Raw genomic sequence first — 15,045 nt, 5'->3', positions numbered from 1 at the left:
ACTTGATGATGGAGGCACGCTTAACACCAGTGCTTTTAGATAACTCATCACAGCCCTTGTTAAAAGAGAAACTTAACTGGAATTGCAACATCTACCTTCTTCCCAACACTGAACAGACTAGAGCCTACCCTTCACCCCTCAAGGACTCTCAAAACCAGAGAGGAGGAAAGTCTCATTAGTATAGGGCAGAAGCCTCAAGTAATACAGACTGATGAGTTACAAGAAGGGTTTGACAGCTGGGACTCCTTTCTCACATAGGTGGAATTTCCTGAGGCAAAGTGGCAGGCATATCCTACTCCATGCGTCTGTTAAGAGCATGCTCAAAGAAGGGCTATAGAAGGCAACTTGGAAGATTAAATACAACTCAAAGGAAAGGGAACATCCATCCATGAGGGCCATCCTCTAAAGGTGTGAATTGGGAGATGTTCTCACTCCTATCAGTGTATGATAGAGGAAAAATGAATTAAATTTTCCATTCCCTTTTAGTGTCTTGAGTAACTTCCCAGACCTCTGTGTAAGGTAAATCACACCTATTCAGGGTATTTTCTACATGGGAAAGATGAATATAGCAGTACTCAGGGAAATGCATCCGATTTCTGATCACTTCTCCATTTCTCCTTATGGGTTACTAGGTAAAGATAACCATGAAGTGGCAGACAACTCTCAAACATCAGAACAGAGCAGATTCACCTGATGTGTCTGTCTCCCATCTAACATGAAGGCAAAGGAACAGTCCTCTTGCTCTCTGGATATCTGCCTTACCAGAGCTGCAGTGGTAAATTGGAGAATAAGATTCAAAGGTGGTGTAGCTCCAGGGGATGATGTGGTCTAGGATACAGCCATATGAGCAGATAGCTATGGGGAAGTAAAGCTTTGAGCCTGAGGTGTTGAACAGGTTGTTACATGAGTGTTTATTAAAAACATGCAGGTCTTAGGATAAAATAGATTATAAATCTTGAATAAATGAGGGAAACTGACATGACACAAATGATAGCCCAAAAAAAAAAAAGTATCAAAGAGTCGTCCAGACCCCTCTTTGACCTCCTGGACTCAAGGTGTATAAAAATACCTTCAGTACCTCCACCTAACCACTAATGTTTTATAGCTCTAATCTAGTAGCTATGAGTGCGCCATGAAATATGAAATTGCATGGCAAAAAAAACCAAAAAACAAAAAACAATGACATTTTGGTTATTAACAAAGAGCTGGCAAGATACTTGCCAGTACAAAAGATACTTCACTTTATCACAACTATGAATGGATTAAGATTACCTTTATTACATAATAGGCCTGTGTTTTCTCCTCTTCTCCTTCAGGAGGCAGCATAACAACAGTCAGGATTTCATATCTGTTCTTCAGCTTATCAATTTTACTTAGCCTCTCATGAAACTCAGCACTAAAATGGAAAGAAAAAGAAAAATTAAGCACTGAAAAACAACATACTTTTTTAAAAAGGACTACAGTATTCTTATATAAGACATTTGTGTTACTACTGAAATCAAACAGGTTAAATGTGTTCTTTCTTTTCAATTTATAATTAGTGGGAAGGTCTCAGGCTTCACCCTATTTGAAAGCTAAGAAGTTAGCCTGCCATGGTTTCATGGATGTTGGCATAGATGTTGGCACAAGATTCCTAGGTCAGAGAAAAAGGACTTTATCATTTATGGCATACCAAGCAGCATGAGATTCCTGCTTGCAGTGCTCTTGAAATCCCCTGAAGCTGAGAAGGGGCTCAAATGGATGCTACACACACCACAGGTTTGTATCACAGCTGAGAAACCTCAAGCTAGGTAAGCCAAATATTTTATAATGGAAACTAAGCAAATATATTCAATATTTACTCCACAGGGAGGATTCTGCCTCTAGCTTCTGAAGCTATTTGGTGTCCTGCTGGAAGCCGAGCTATCCCAGCCTGATGGCAAGGCCCAGGCTGTGGACGGATTGGTGACTGCAAGGCAGCCCACCGACAGTACTTGTACTCCCGCTTTTAGGTAATTTGGCCTTAATAAAAGTACCTGGGGTATTGTCTGTTGGGGAATTGCCCTTGACAGGCCCCCTGGGAAAAGAACCATTAGGAAAGAAAATAAGGTTCCGCAAGAAATTGTGCGGCCTTACATTTAGTCCTTGCCATCCCCTATGGAGACTCCTCTACTTACAGGAAGGATAACCTCATGCATTTGTCAGCAAAGAGGGCCTGTAAAGGAGAGACATGGATTTGAAAGCCCCACTCCAGCACCTAAGGAGTGTATCTCTGGGCACAGGTGACTTCAACCCCTAGGCCCACCTGGCCCCCAGAGGCATTCCAGATGATGACTGAACCTAGTCGGTTAAGGTACAGAATGGTTCATTGGTTCCTAGGTGCATTGTCTCTCTGAGCATGTATGAGGCATGGGTTTCTAAGGCTTTTTCAGCCCCTTCCTGGCACCTCGGACCGAGGCAAACACATTGTTCTGGCTTCAAGTGGTTCGGAAAAAAACAACCGGGAGGTCATGTCCCTGTAACTGTTCCACTTGAGGTGTTGAGAGAGAGATGACCTTTCATGAAAACAGCAAAGCAAATGCTTTATAATTATAAGATTATAGATAAACGCAGGTCCATAATGGAATAATGTAAGAGATTAATCAATAATCAAAGGGCGGGACATTATGAGAAAATCGCCATGTTATTTCTTAAAGGTTGATTCCACGTAGGAACATTTTCAAAATTAGGTCAAAACATAGATGACATATGCTATAAGGAAATCACTAGCCAATATAATGCCACGTTTGCTACAATAAATCGGCCAGTTCAACACACTGCTGTTGTCTATGTCCATTTTATTTTTGTTTTGTTTTGTTTTCACTTTTTCGCTGATGCCATTCATCCTTCAGGAACCCCTAGTTGCTGGAGCTGCTCTCTGGCACTATCTGAACATCTTTTAGAAGATAGTTTAATGGAAATCAAAACCACAATATCACTTCACAGCCTCAGGATAGCATACTGCATGATTCCATTTATATGAAGTATCTAAAGCAGTCAAATTCACATAGAAAGAATGGTGGTTACCAAGGGCTGAAGGGAGGAGGAAATGGAAGCTTAGTGTGTAGAGCATATAGAGTTCCAGTTTTAGAAAATGAAAGAGTTCTGGAGATCTGACACAACAATGTGAATATTAAAGATATACTAAGCACTGAACTGTACACTTAAAAATGGTTAAGATGGTATATTTGATATGTTTTTTACCAAGATTTTTTAAAGATAGTCCAGAACAGGAAACTTAGTGCCGTTCCTTGCAAGGCATACAGAAATATGAGAAACCCACGAAGAATTGTCTCCCAAGATTTAGAATTTTTATATGCTGATTATTTTTTCCTTTTATTCCAGTAAATTCCTATTTTATGAACTTTTTGAAACTTATTTTATAATAATACTAATAATGCTAATATTTGCAGGGCAACATGAAGAATGACTCATTTGCCTACTACAACATCATGAAGGTGCACCATCTAACCATGGCAAACAGAGATCTTCAACCTACCAGTTTTCTTACCCTTAAAGAAAGTTGGTGGAGGGGCGCCTGGGTGGCGCAGTCGGTTGAGCGTCCGACTTCAGCCAGGTCACGATCTCGCGGTCTGTGAGTTCGAGCCCCGCGTCAGGCTCTGGGCTGATGGCTCGGAGCCTGGAGCCTGTTTCCGATTCTGTGTCTCCCTCTCTCTCTGCCCCTCCCCCGTTCATGCTTTGTCTCTCTCTGTCCCCCCAAAAATAAATAAACGTTGAAAAAAAAATTAAAAAAAAAAAGTTGGTGGTAAAATATATTAAGTGACAGAAGTTACAGCTTTGCAGTAACAGTACTACTGCTGTATTATCAAAAAATATTCATTCATCCTTTGTATAACTGGCCTTCCAGCTTAAGATGGTGGACTGAGTACAAGACTGAGTACAAGCATATCTCTCCTTCCTAAAATGTTAAAGAATAAAGGGAAAAAACCCACCACAGCTCTGGGAACAAGAAAGACACATTTTGTCATGAATTCACAAAAAAAAAAAAATGAGAAACAAATGGCATATGACTGACATGGGGGGAAAATGGAGATATGTACAGAAGATTAATGCAGAAGTAAGAGCCATGTTTCACCAGGGTGCCTAGGTGACTCAGTCATTTAAACATCTAACTTCAGCTCAGGTCATGATCTTGTGGTTCATGGGTTCAAGCCCCACATCAGGCTCTGTGCTGACAGCTCAGTGCCTGGAGCCTGCTTCCAGATTCTGTGTCTCCCTCTCTCTCTGGCCCTTCCCTGCTCACACTCTGTCTCTGTCTAAAATAAGTAAACATTTAAAAAGTTAAAAAAAAAAAAAAAAAGAGCTATGTTTCACCAAAGAAGTGTGGAGAAAATTCAAGCCCAGAAATAAGAAAAAGATCAAGAATGATCTCTGAGTCCATTTATTAAAGTAATTAATAAAAGGATTGCTACAGAACATTTGGGCCACTCTCCTCAACCCCTCAAAGTATACAGAAATGCTGGCAGGAATTATTTATGCTCCAATGAGAACCTCCCAAATTACGAAAGTTCCTAGCATTGTATGTTGGAGCTGGAGAGAAAAGTAAAAAAGAACATGATGTAATTCCAGGCCCCCAAGAAAGTGGAGGTTATTAAAAAACAAAGTCAGGGAAAAACTGCTTATGACCCTGAAGGGACAGATTAGCTCAGCACCTACAAGCAGTCCTCCCTTTACAGGAGAGACCAGCTGGAAAAAAAAGATCTACCTAATTGCAGAAGACACACATACCAGCTAACTATATCAATCATCATGATTATTAATTAAACACTTGTTAATAAATATAACAGAAAGCCAAAGACTATCAGACATTTTGGGAAGTTAACAGGATAAATAAAAAGAACAAAATGAGCAAACACAGAACATACCCTAGGAGATACAAAAATAATGCATGGGACAAAAGAGAACTTTCAAAGTATCCCAGTGTCTCGAAAAGATGAGAGATTTGGATCCAAAACTATCCATAAAGCAAGAATGGGCTAGTATGAAAAGAAAGGACCAGTGAAGGAACAAAAATCCTTGCAAATAGTTTTCCCTTTTCAATTTAATTGTAGTAAATAAGAAAGATTAAATCAGTGATCTAGAGAGAAAGAGGAGGAGGGGCAGAGAATGAAGAGCAGGCAAAAAGGAAGTGGAGAGGGAGACAGAGAATGAGACTATCTTTAAAAGTAGAATAAAAAGAACAGAAATTTTAAAATGAGAGTAAAATTAAGAAATCCAGAAGACTGATTTAAGAAGACCAATATCCACTAAAAATGAGCCAACAAATCAGAAAACAGAGAATAGTATGAGAAAAAAATTAGAGAACTAGTAGAAAAATATTTTCCTGACCTTAAGAAAAGCATTAATGAAGTAACTGCAAGAGCTCACCAAAATTCAAACAAGAAAAATGAAAAAACAAAAATAAAAAATGAAAAGAACCACCCAGATACATAGGGAAATTCTTAAACCCTAAGGATAAAAAGAGTGTCCCAAACCTTTTCAGAAAGCAAACAAAAACCAGACACCATACAAAATAAAATGAATTAGTCTGAATCAGACCTCTCTCTCATAAACAACACTATCATCTAGAAGAATACAAAACAATGCTTTCAAAGTTCAACTGTAATTTAAATATGAGTAGAATAAATATGTTTTAAACATGCAAGGACTCAAAAATTTCAGAAAACATCAAATTCTGGAAAATAATTCAAAACATACTCCAGAGAAATGAAATGAGAATCCAGAAAATAGGATGACAAAGGATACATGAAAGAATATTAAATCAAAAAAAGTATATAGCTACATTGAAATTCTTGCTGGCAACTGTACAGTTTAACACAAGTTATGACAAAGGAGTTCTTTAAAAATAGAGACATAATTAAAAACAATAAATAACAACCTAAAACTATAATTGGTGATTTCAATAATATGTGAAAGTTGGAGAGAGGAAATATAGCAATAAAAGATGCTAAGGTCTTATCTCTTTTATGAATGAAAAAAATCAGAGGCTAATTAATCTTCAATATTCACAGAGAAATGGGAAGGTTAAAGTTTCTTTTGAATTTAAGAATAACCAACAAAAATATTAAAATTAGAATGTATATATTCCAAATAATAAAAGAGGAAACAAAGGAAAAACAAAATTCAGTAAAACCAATGAAAGACAGGGAAGACAAAAAGAATACCTATCATATGATCCACTTCTAGGTATTTACTCAAGAGAAAAGGAAGTATATATTCATGCCAAGAAAACATATATTCATAAAGCCTAATCTGTAATAGCCAAAACAAGAAATAATTCAAATGTTCATCAATAGGTAAATATACACATAAATTGGGGTAGATGTGTGCAAGGGAAAATGAACTACTCAGTGATTAAAATCTAGGGTCAGCAAAACATCCTGCCTGCCCATGAGCAAAGAATGGCTTTTACATTTTTAAATGTAAAGTTATTCCAAAAAAAAAAAATGAGAGGAAAATTATACTTCATGAAAAGTAAAAATTCTAGGAAATTCAAACTTCAGCATCCAAAAATTTTATTGAAACACATCCACCCTCATTTATTTTCTTAGTATCTATAGCTGCTTTCACTCTACAATGACAGAGTTGAGTTGTTGCAACAGAGACCACATGGCCCACAAAACCTAGAATATTTACTATTTGGCCCTTAAAGAAAAAAATTGCGTGAAATAGCTAACTTGTTTTAGCCTTCAAGATGAAAATTATAATTAGCTAACCATCACTCTCATGAAGTTAAAGAACATCAAGATAAACCCACAAAGATAGAAGGAAAAAATCATAAATGTGACAGCAGCAACTAATAAAATAGAAAATGAATTCACAATAGAAAAAAATCAAGAAACATTTCTTTTTCAAACAGTAATAACATTCATTAACTATAAGAAAGATGATCCCTCCTAAAACAGAGAAGTCACAAATAACCATTACCAGGAATGAAAAGCTACAAACACTATAGCTATTAAAAAATAATAAAAATCTGGGCACCTGGGTGGCGAAGTGTCTGACTTTGGCTCAGGTCATGGTCTCACAGTTTGTGAGTTTGAGCCCCATGTTGGACTCTGTGCTGACAGCTCAGAGCCTGGAGCCTGCTTCAGATTCTGTGTCTCCCTCTCCCTCTGCCCCCTTCACCACTCACGCTCTATCTCTCTCTCTCAAAAATAAATATTAAAAAAAATTTTAAATAATAATAAAATGATACAGCGAACAGTTTTATGGCAATAACTGAAAATTTAGATGAAATGGAAATTTTTCTTAGGAAAAAATATAATTAACTAAAACTGACTCAAGAATAAATAAAAAACACGCACTGTCCTATGGTCAATAAATAAATTGAGCCAACAGTTTAAAATCTTTTTTAAAAAAGGCCTCCAATGGCTTTACTGGTAAGATCTTTGAAAATTCAAGAAAGATATAATTTTACTCTTTCACAGCCTTATCCAGACTATAGAAAAATAAGAAACACACAAAATTATTTTATGAAAGCCAGCATAACCTTAATAATCTGATGACTTGACAAGGGCAATAGAAAAAGGAGAATTATAACCATGGATGCAATAATTGTGTACAAATGTTACCAAACAAAATCTAGATATATACAAAATGTAGTATGTGGCAGACAAGTTTTGTTTATTCCAGGAATGTAATGTTGTTTGAACTTTGAAAAAGCAATCAGTATATTTAATTATATTAACAGACTAAAGGAGCTACATCATATCAATGAATACAGGAAAAGCACATAACAAAAGTCAACATCCACTTTTGATGAAATAAAATAACCTCTTAGCAATGAATCAAAATAGATGGGTGCTCCCATAATCTTCTAAAGAGTATTTTTTTTAATTCTACAATTCATACTTAATGATAAAGCAATGAACATTTTGCCTTCAAAATCAGGCACAAGACAAGGGGACCTGTAGTCACCACTGCTAGTCAGCACTGACCTAAAGGTTAGATAACAAGGGCAGTGAGTCAAGAGAAAGAGAAGTTAAAAGACTGAAAAGGGAGACACAAAACTGTCACTGCAAATGATGTGAATGAAATACCTAGAAATCAGAATCTACAGATCAACTATCAGAATTAATAAAAGTGTAAGCAAGTTGCTGGATTCTTAATATATAGAAATCAACTGTATTTCTTACAATGCCAGCAACAAACCAAAAATGAAATAATTTAAAAGGAGATAACATTGACAGAAACATTTTTAAAAATAGCACGTAGCTAGGAATAAATCTTTTTTTTTATAAAATATATGCAAAACCCCCTAAAATGTTTCAATAAATGCAGCTATTGGGTATCCATAAAGGAAAACATGTTATTGAACTCTTAACACAAACCATACACAAAAATCAGTTCCAAGAGAATTATTGATCTCATTGTAAAAAGGATGATCTAAAGAATGAAGGGTGAGTCAAAGGAAAGAGAGAAGAGAGGCCAAGATGGTGGAAGGGCATGGAAGTTTATTTTGCATCTTTCATCCCTGAAATGCAGCCAGATCAACATTAAACCATCTTGTATACCTACAAAACTTATTTGAGGATTAACAAAACAATATGCAAAGCTTGAACCACAGAACTTGACAGGTATGTTACACAGAGAGCTGAACTTGGGGAAAAAGAAGCCGTGGAGGGCAGGGAGCTGTTTTTGCTTGTGGAAAGAAGATAGAAATAGGGGGAGAGTATGGTATATGATAATACTATTTATGGTTTTTTTTTATTTTTTAAAAATTATCCTCGGGGCGCCTGGGTGGCTCAGTCGGTTGAGCGTCCGACTTCGCTCAGGTCACGATCTCACGGTCCCTGAGTTTGAGCCCCGCATCGGGCTCTGTGCTGACAGCTCAGAGCCTGGAGCCTGCTTCAGATTCTGTGTCTCCCTCTCTCTCTGGCCCTCCCCCCGTTCATGCTCTGTCTCTCTGTCTCAAAAATAAATAAGTGTTAAAAAATAAAAATAAAAAAAAAATTATCCTCAATGGGGGAAATTGCTGGTGGAGTTGTGGAAGGGGGTATGAGATAAATGAGGAAGGGGAATTAAGGAATCTACTCCTGAAATCATTGTTGCACGATATGCTATCTACCTTGGATGTATATTAAATAATTAATTAATTTTCTAAAAAAGATAGAGAGGAAAAAGCATAGATTTATGACTAAAATATGCCCTATATATTAAAAGCCTTTTCAAACAAGGAGAAGATAAACATCCAGTCAGTTCTTCTAACATCAGACATACATTTTCAAAAACTTTTAGCAGTATTTTAAAACTAGAATTATTACCTTATGTTTTGCCGTTCTTGATCAACATATCTTATTTGTGATGCAAGCATTGTTTTATGAACCTTAATTTCTTCAATTCTTTCTTCCATAGCTCTGTGTAATTGTTGTTTTCTTTTTTCCAGAGAAAGTACTTCTTCTGCCTTATTGTGAAGCATTTCTCGAGTACGCTTAACTTCAAGTTTTAAAAGGTTGTCTTCTATCATCAAATCCTATCAACAACAAAATTGTCAGATATTGAAATAATTAATGTTATACCCAAACCAAAAGTTTTTTGTTATTGCCACAAAAGTCAAACTTGAAAATACAACATTTTCTAATTTGACCACTGACCAAGATAAGTAGGATTAAATTTAGATTGCTCTGAGTGATGGTTTTTCTTCGTTTTTTATTTTAAGAAAGGGGTTATAGTTATTTCAAGTCTTTAATTATATTTCAATTTGAAATTTAAATTTTACTAAAAGAAAAAAGAAAGAAGTCACTCCCAAAAATGAAATTTACAATCTAGGAAATATGTAAAACCCTATGGATTAGCACATTTATATTCTAAATTAAATCTCACAAAATAATGTGTAAAAAATTTTTATTCTAAACAATTCAGTCATGGATAGGGGATTGATACAAGAATACACAAATAGATCAATTTTCAGAATAGAAACAAACCCTCCTGAATGTAAGACTTTATTATTTCAAAACATACCTTTTCAGTTGGAGAAAAGATTAGATCCATACATCTCAAATGTACCAAAAATAAATTCCAGAAGCACGAAAAACTTAATTTAAGAGACAAAACCAATGCAATTACTGGAATAGTAAACATTTGTTTGATTTTTAGTATGATAAAGAAGTTCCTAAGCATAAAAATTATGCAGGGAAAAACACTTAAATATTTGATGTCAAGAAAAGTTTTTAAGGGGGCGCCTGGGTGGCTCAGTTGGTTAAGTGTCCAATTTCAGCTCAGGTCATGATCTCGTGGTTTGTGAGTTCGAGCCCCATGTCAGGTTCTGTGCTGACAGCTCAGAGCCTGGAGTCTACTTCAGACCTGTGTCTCCCTCTCTCTCTGCTCCTCCTCTGCTCATGCCCTGTCTCTGCCTCTCTCAAAAATAAATTTAAAAAAACAATTTTTTAAGTTTTTAATGTCAAAAACCTAAATAAAAATTTAAACATAAATGGAAAAAATATTGACAATATTTATGACAGAGTTAATATTTTTACATATGAAGGTCTTTTGCAAAGCTACTTAAAAACATAAACCTCCTGGGACACCTGGGTGGCTCAGTTGGTTGAGTGTCTGACTTAGGTTCAGGTCATGATATTGCAGTTCATGAGTTCAAGCCCCACATTGAGCTCTGTGCTGACAGCTCAGAGCCTGGAGCCTGCTTTGGATTCTGTGCCTCCCTCTCTCTCTGCCCCTCCCCCACTCATGCTGTCTCTCTCTTTCTCTATTTCTCTCTCTCAAAATAGACATTAAAAAAAGTGTGTGTGTGTATATGTGTGTGTGTGTGTGTGTGTGTGTGTGTATGTATATATCTCCTAATGGTAATATGGGCCAAGATAATAAACTAGAGATCCAAAAAAGAAAGATTATGGAATATATCATAATAGAAAAAATGTTTTAAATATTTTTATTTAAACATAAATATTTAAAATTTTATGTTTAATCATGAAATGTTTTCACGTGTCACCAATTTAAAACATTTACACTAAAACCATTAGATACCATGTCTGCCCATCAAATTGGCAACAGTTTTATAAATTATAATATCCAGGCTTACTGGTGGTGAATGCAACAGAATGCTTACACCCTGTTGGTGGGTGTATTAACTGAATCCTCTAGAAAACAATTAGGCTTGAAAATAGTTTCAAGATACTGAAAATATTCATTCTTTTTGGACCATAATTATACACTTAGAAATTTTCCCTAAGGAACTCATTGAAAAATTATACAATGATACATGTCCATGGTATATGATAATACTATTTATGTTTTTTTTATTTTTAAAAAATTTTTTAAGTAGGCTCCATACCTCATGTAGGACTCAAACTCATGACCCTGAGATCAAGAGTCACATGCTCCAACTAAGCCAGCCAGGCACCCCTGAGATTACTATAACAGAATAACCAAACATTGGAAATAAACACGTATCCAAAAAACAGGAGACAGTTAACTAAATTATGGTAACTTCAGCAATAACCTGTAGAAAGCCCTTAAAAATAATTTTTAAAGAATACTTAATGTTTAATATTTAATGTTTGGAGACAGACATGGAAAGAGATCATATATTTTCCATTTTTTTATAATATATATAAAGCCAATTTTCTTCAAAAGACTGAAAGGAAATAATATAACTTTAACACTTTCTCTAGTATACAGCTACTATAGTGACTTATTTAGTTTACTTCCTTATAATTTGATATATTTTAAATTTTTTCTATAATTAGTATTAAAACATGTGGTTTTTAATATATGCATATATGATTTTACTGCACCTGTTTCAAAGCTTTGGCTTTATTAAATTCTTTCTCTGATCTGTCATTGAAAAGGTTTAGTTCATTTATTTTGGTCATGAGGGACTGTTTTTCACCACAATTTTTACTATGTGACTTCTTGATAAAATAAAGATCGTTCTGTAAAAAGGGGGAAAAGGTACATAAATACATATTTTAAATAGCATTAAGCACATACTATTAAACATATCTTACATTAAATTATATGCTCCATTGAATATTTATGATAATCGGGTTTTTAAATCTCACTCTTCACATTCTAATGTTTCCAATATAATGTACATGGATATATTCACATAGAAACATTTTCATTTTATCACCTATTGATTTTATTGATTTGGCTTAGGTTCTAATTCTGGGAAACAGTATGTATGGTTCAACCTGAATTACTGAATGATTGCCATTTATGGGTAGAAATATGAGGAGGAAGTTCATTATTTGATTCAACCCAAGTCACAGAAGGTATAAACCTTAACAGTCTAAAAACCATAGGGTCTTGTTAACAGCACAAGCTCTAGAATCAGATGGCCTCAATTATACATTAGTCATCTGACCCTGGTGGGTAATCTCTTCCTCAGTTTCCTCATCTCTAAAATAGAGATGGTAACAATACCTACTTCCCTAGGCTACTGTGAAGATTAAAGATGTTACTGTCGACGGGTATATACAACAGTGTTTGACGCAAAGAAATGTCATGTATTATTACTATTATTTAATTACATGTATAATCACATCTTGCTAGAGAGAAAAATGCTAGAAAAGATCTAATTCCAGTAGATGCTTAACTGTGTCACGCATTCCCAGATACCAGCTTACTGTTTTTATAACAGTTTGCATCTCTCCACTCACCCAGAGCTCAGAACAAGGTTAGTGCTCTCAGTCCTGTCTGGGCATCTAAAGCAAAAACATTCTAGTTTCAAGATGTAGTTCTATTTCTCTCTCCCTCTGTCTTTTTCTTTCTCTTCCTCTCTCCCTCCTTCCTATGCCTTTCTCATTACCTATATTTCTCTGAGAAATCAAAACCCAAGATTGTAGGGGTATCTGGGTGGCTCAGTCAGTTAAGCTTCTGACTTTGGCTCAGGTCAAGATCTCATAGCTTGTGAGTTTGTGCCCCATGTTGGGCTCTGTGCTGACAGCTCAGAGCCTGGAGCCAGCTTCAGATTCTGTGTCTCCCTCTCTCTCTCTGCCCCTCCCCCACTCACATTCTGTCTCACTCTCAAAAAAAAATTTTTTTAAATGCCTAAGATTGTAGTAAGACAGTAAGAATTTTTTTTATAAACATGTCATTTCATAAAATTAACTTTTAGAATGAAAAACTTTTAACTGAAGGTGATTTTCCACCAGAAGGACTTTGTTTCTATTATGCAAAAGAGTGGATGGAGTGGGATGGGAGAAGTAATGCAGAATGACTTCACAATGTCATGCTACTATTTAGAAGAGCAAACCTTCATTAGAAGGCTAACTAGCTTTAATATCTTTAAAAATTCATTTCCACTATCAACAATAGCCAAATTAGGGAAAGAGTCCATATGTCCATCAACTGATGAATGTATAAAGAAGATGTGGTAGACATAGACAATGCAATATTACTCAATGATCAAAAAGAATGAAATCTTGCCATTTGCAACAATACGGATGGAAGTAGAAAGTATTATGCTAAGTGAAATGAGTCAATCAGAGAAGGACAAATAACATGATTTCACTAATATGTGGAATTTAAGAAACACAACAGATGAGCACAATAGAGGAAAGGACGGAAAAATAAGATAAAAACAGAGAGGGAGGCAAACCATAAGACTCTTAAATACAGAGAAACAAACTGAGGGTTGCTGGAGGGGAGTTGGGTGGGGGGATGAGCTAAGTGGGTAATGGGCATTAAGGAGGACACTTGTTGGGATGAGCACTGGGTGTTATACGTAAGTGATGAATCACTGGGTTCTACTCCTGAAATCATTACTATACTATATATTAACTAAAAAATATATTAAAATAAATATTTATTTGTTTGTTTGTTTGTTTTACAAAATAAGAGCTCACTTTCACCTTGGTAGCCCTAAAGGAATTCAGAGCAATTCTTTTTATAACCACTAGAGGACACTCAACACAAGCATTTCAAATTGTAAATGACAAATTCTTTGGGGTTCTCATCCCATTCAGATCCATGATCTCACTCCTTCACTCTTACTTTCCAGTTAAATTTTAACATAGGTTTTACATTACATAGGTTCCCTTAATACAGGTTTTATATGACCATAAACATTAAAATACTGAAAGGTGAAGAACATTTTTACCTTATTAACAAAATAGTCATTCAAAATATTGTTACCAAGTAAATATATGAATAACAACAACAGATGACCCATAAAGGGTCATTTCAGTGATAAAGGGCAATCAAGTAATCTGGAAAAAACAAAATCAAAAATGGAATTTATCAATGTTTTAAATCATGGTACTATTTAAGAGTATTTTGATGGACCAGGGATCACATCCTAGCTCTCCATATACTAGTTGTATAACCATGGACAATTTCCTTAATCTGTCACACAAATAATAATATGTCCCTCACAAGACACTGATAAAGATTAAATGAAATGCTAAAGACATGTAATATACTTGGAATATATTAAATGCATAATCAATGGTAATGTTATATTCTCTCTCATAGTCAGTATAGAAACATGAACATTAGTTCATACGTTTGTTATATATGCAGGTAACTTGGCAATCATCCTATCCAAAGTAAAGTCTTAGGAACATGTTGACTTAAAACAGAGTAACTAATGACTAGGATATTTAAAGCATCAAAAGTATTTTGACTAAGTTACATGAAGCTTTTTGATCTGTGTTTCCAAAAGGCCAAATGTAGATTTTTTCTCTTCCAATGTCTTTTTAAGTTCAACAATTTTTGCTTCAAGAGCTTGTTTTTCTTCAGAATTAATTTCTCCTTTTAATCGTGACATTCGGCGTTCCACTTGTTGAATGTAAAAATCCTATTACATAATTTAAAAAAAGATAGTGAAGACAAACAAAGTTAAAACCATTTCTACAAATGTAAAAACACAATAAACACTTTCTTATAAGTTTAGTCTTAGGTGTCATCATTTACTAAAGTCACTTTAATCCTTCAATAATTTATAATATAAAATCCTTCTTAACTCTAAGAGGAGAAATAGCAAACTACTCTTCAATAACCAAGATACATAATAGTGACATAGAAGTAATCTTCTGAAAATAT

General features: G+C 35.1%; 1 protein-coding gene across 1 annotated transcript in view; it reads right to left on the bottom strand.

Annotated features, from left to right (window-relative positions):
* Positions 1 to 15,045, bottom strand: part of CCDC39 (coiled-coil domain containing 39) — a 44,509-nt gene that overhangs the window by 5,648 nt on the left and 23,816 nt on the right. The window contains exons 11-14 of the mRNA XM_015072854.3: positions 14,636 to 14,800; positions 11,793 to 11,930; positions 9,306 to 9,514; positions 1,273 to 1,396 (exon numbers count right to left, since the gene is read on the bottom strand). Of these exons, the coding sequence (XP_014928340.3) occupies positions 1,273 to 1,396; positions 9,306 to 9,514; positions 11,793 to 11,930; positions 14,636 to 14,800 (636 nt within the window). The remainder of the gene's footprint in view (positions 1 to 1,272; positions 1,397 to 9,305; positions 9,515 to 11,792; positions 11,931 to 14,635; positions 14,801 to 15,045) is intronic.

Source organism: Acinonyx jubatus, chromosome C2, assembly GCF_027475565.1.
Source record: "Acinonyx jubatus isolate Ajub_Pintada_27869175 chromosome C2, VMU_Ajub_asm_v1.0, whole genome shotgun sequence".
Lineage (NCBI taxonomy): Eukaryota > Metazoa > Chordata > Mammalia > Carnivora > Felidae > Acinonyx > Acinonyx jubatus.
The sequence above is the reverse complement of the archived record's forward strand: the minus strand, read 5'-3'. Positions and strand labels throughout refer to the sequence as shown.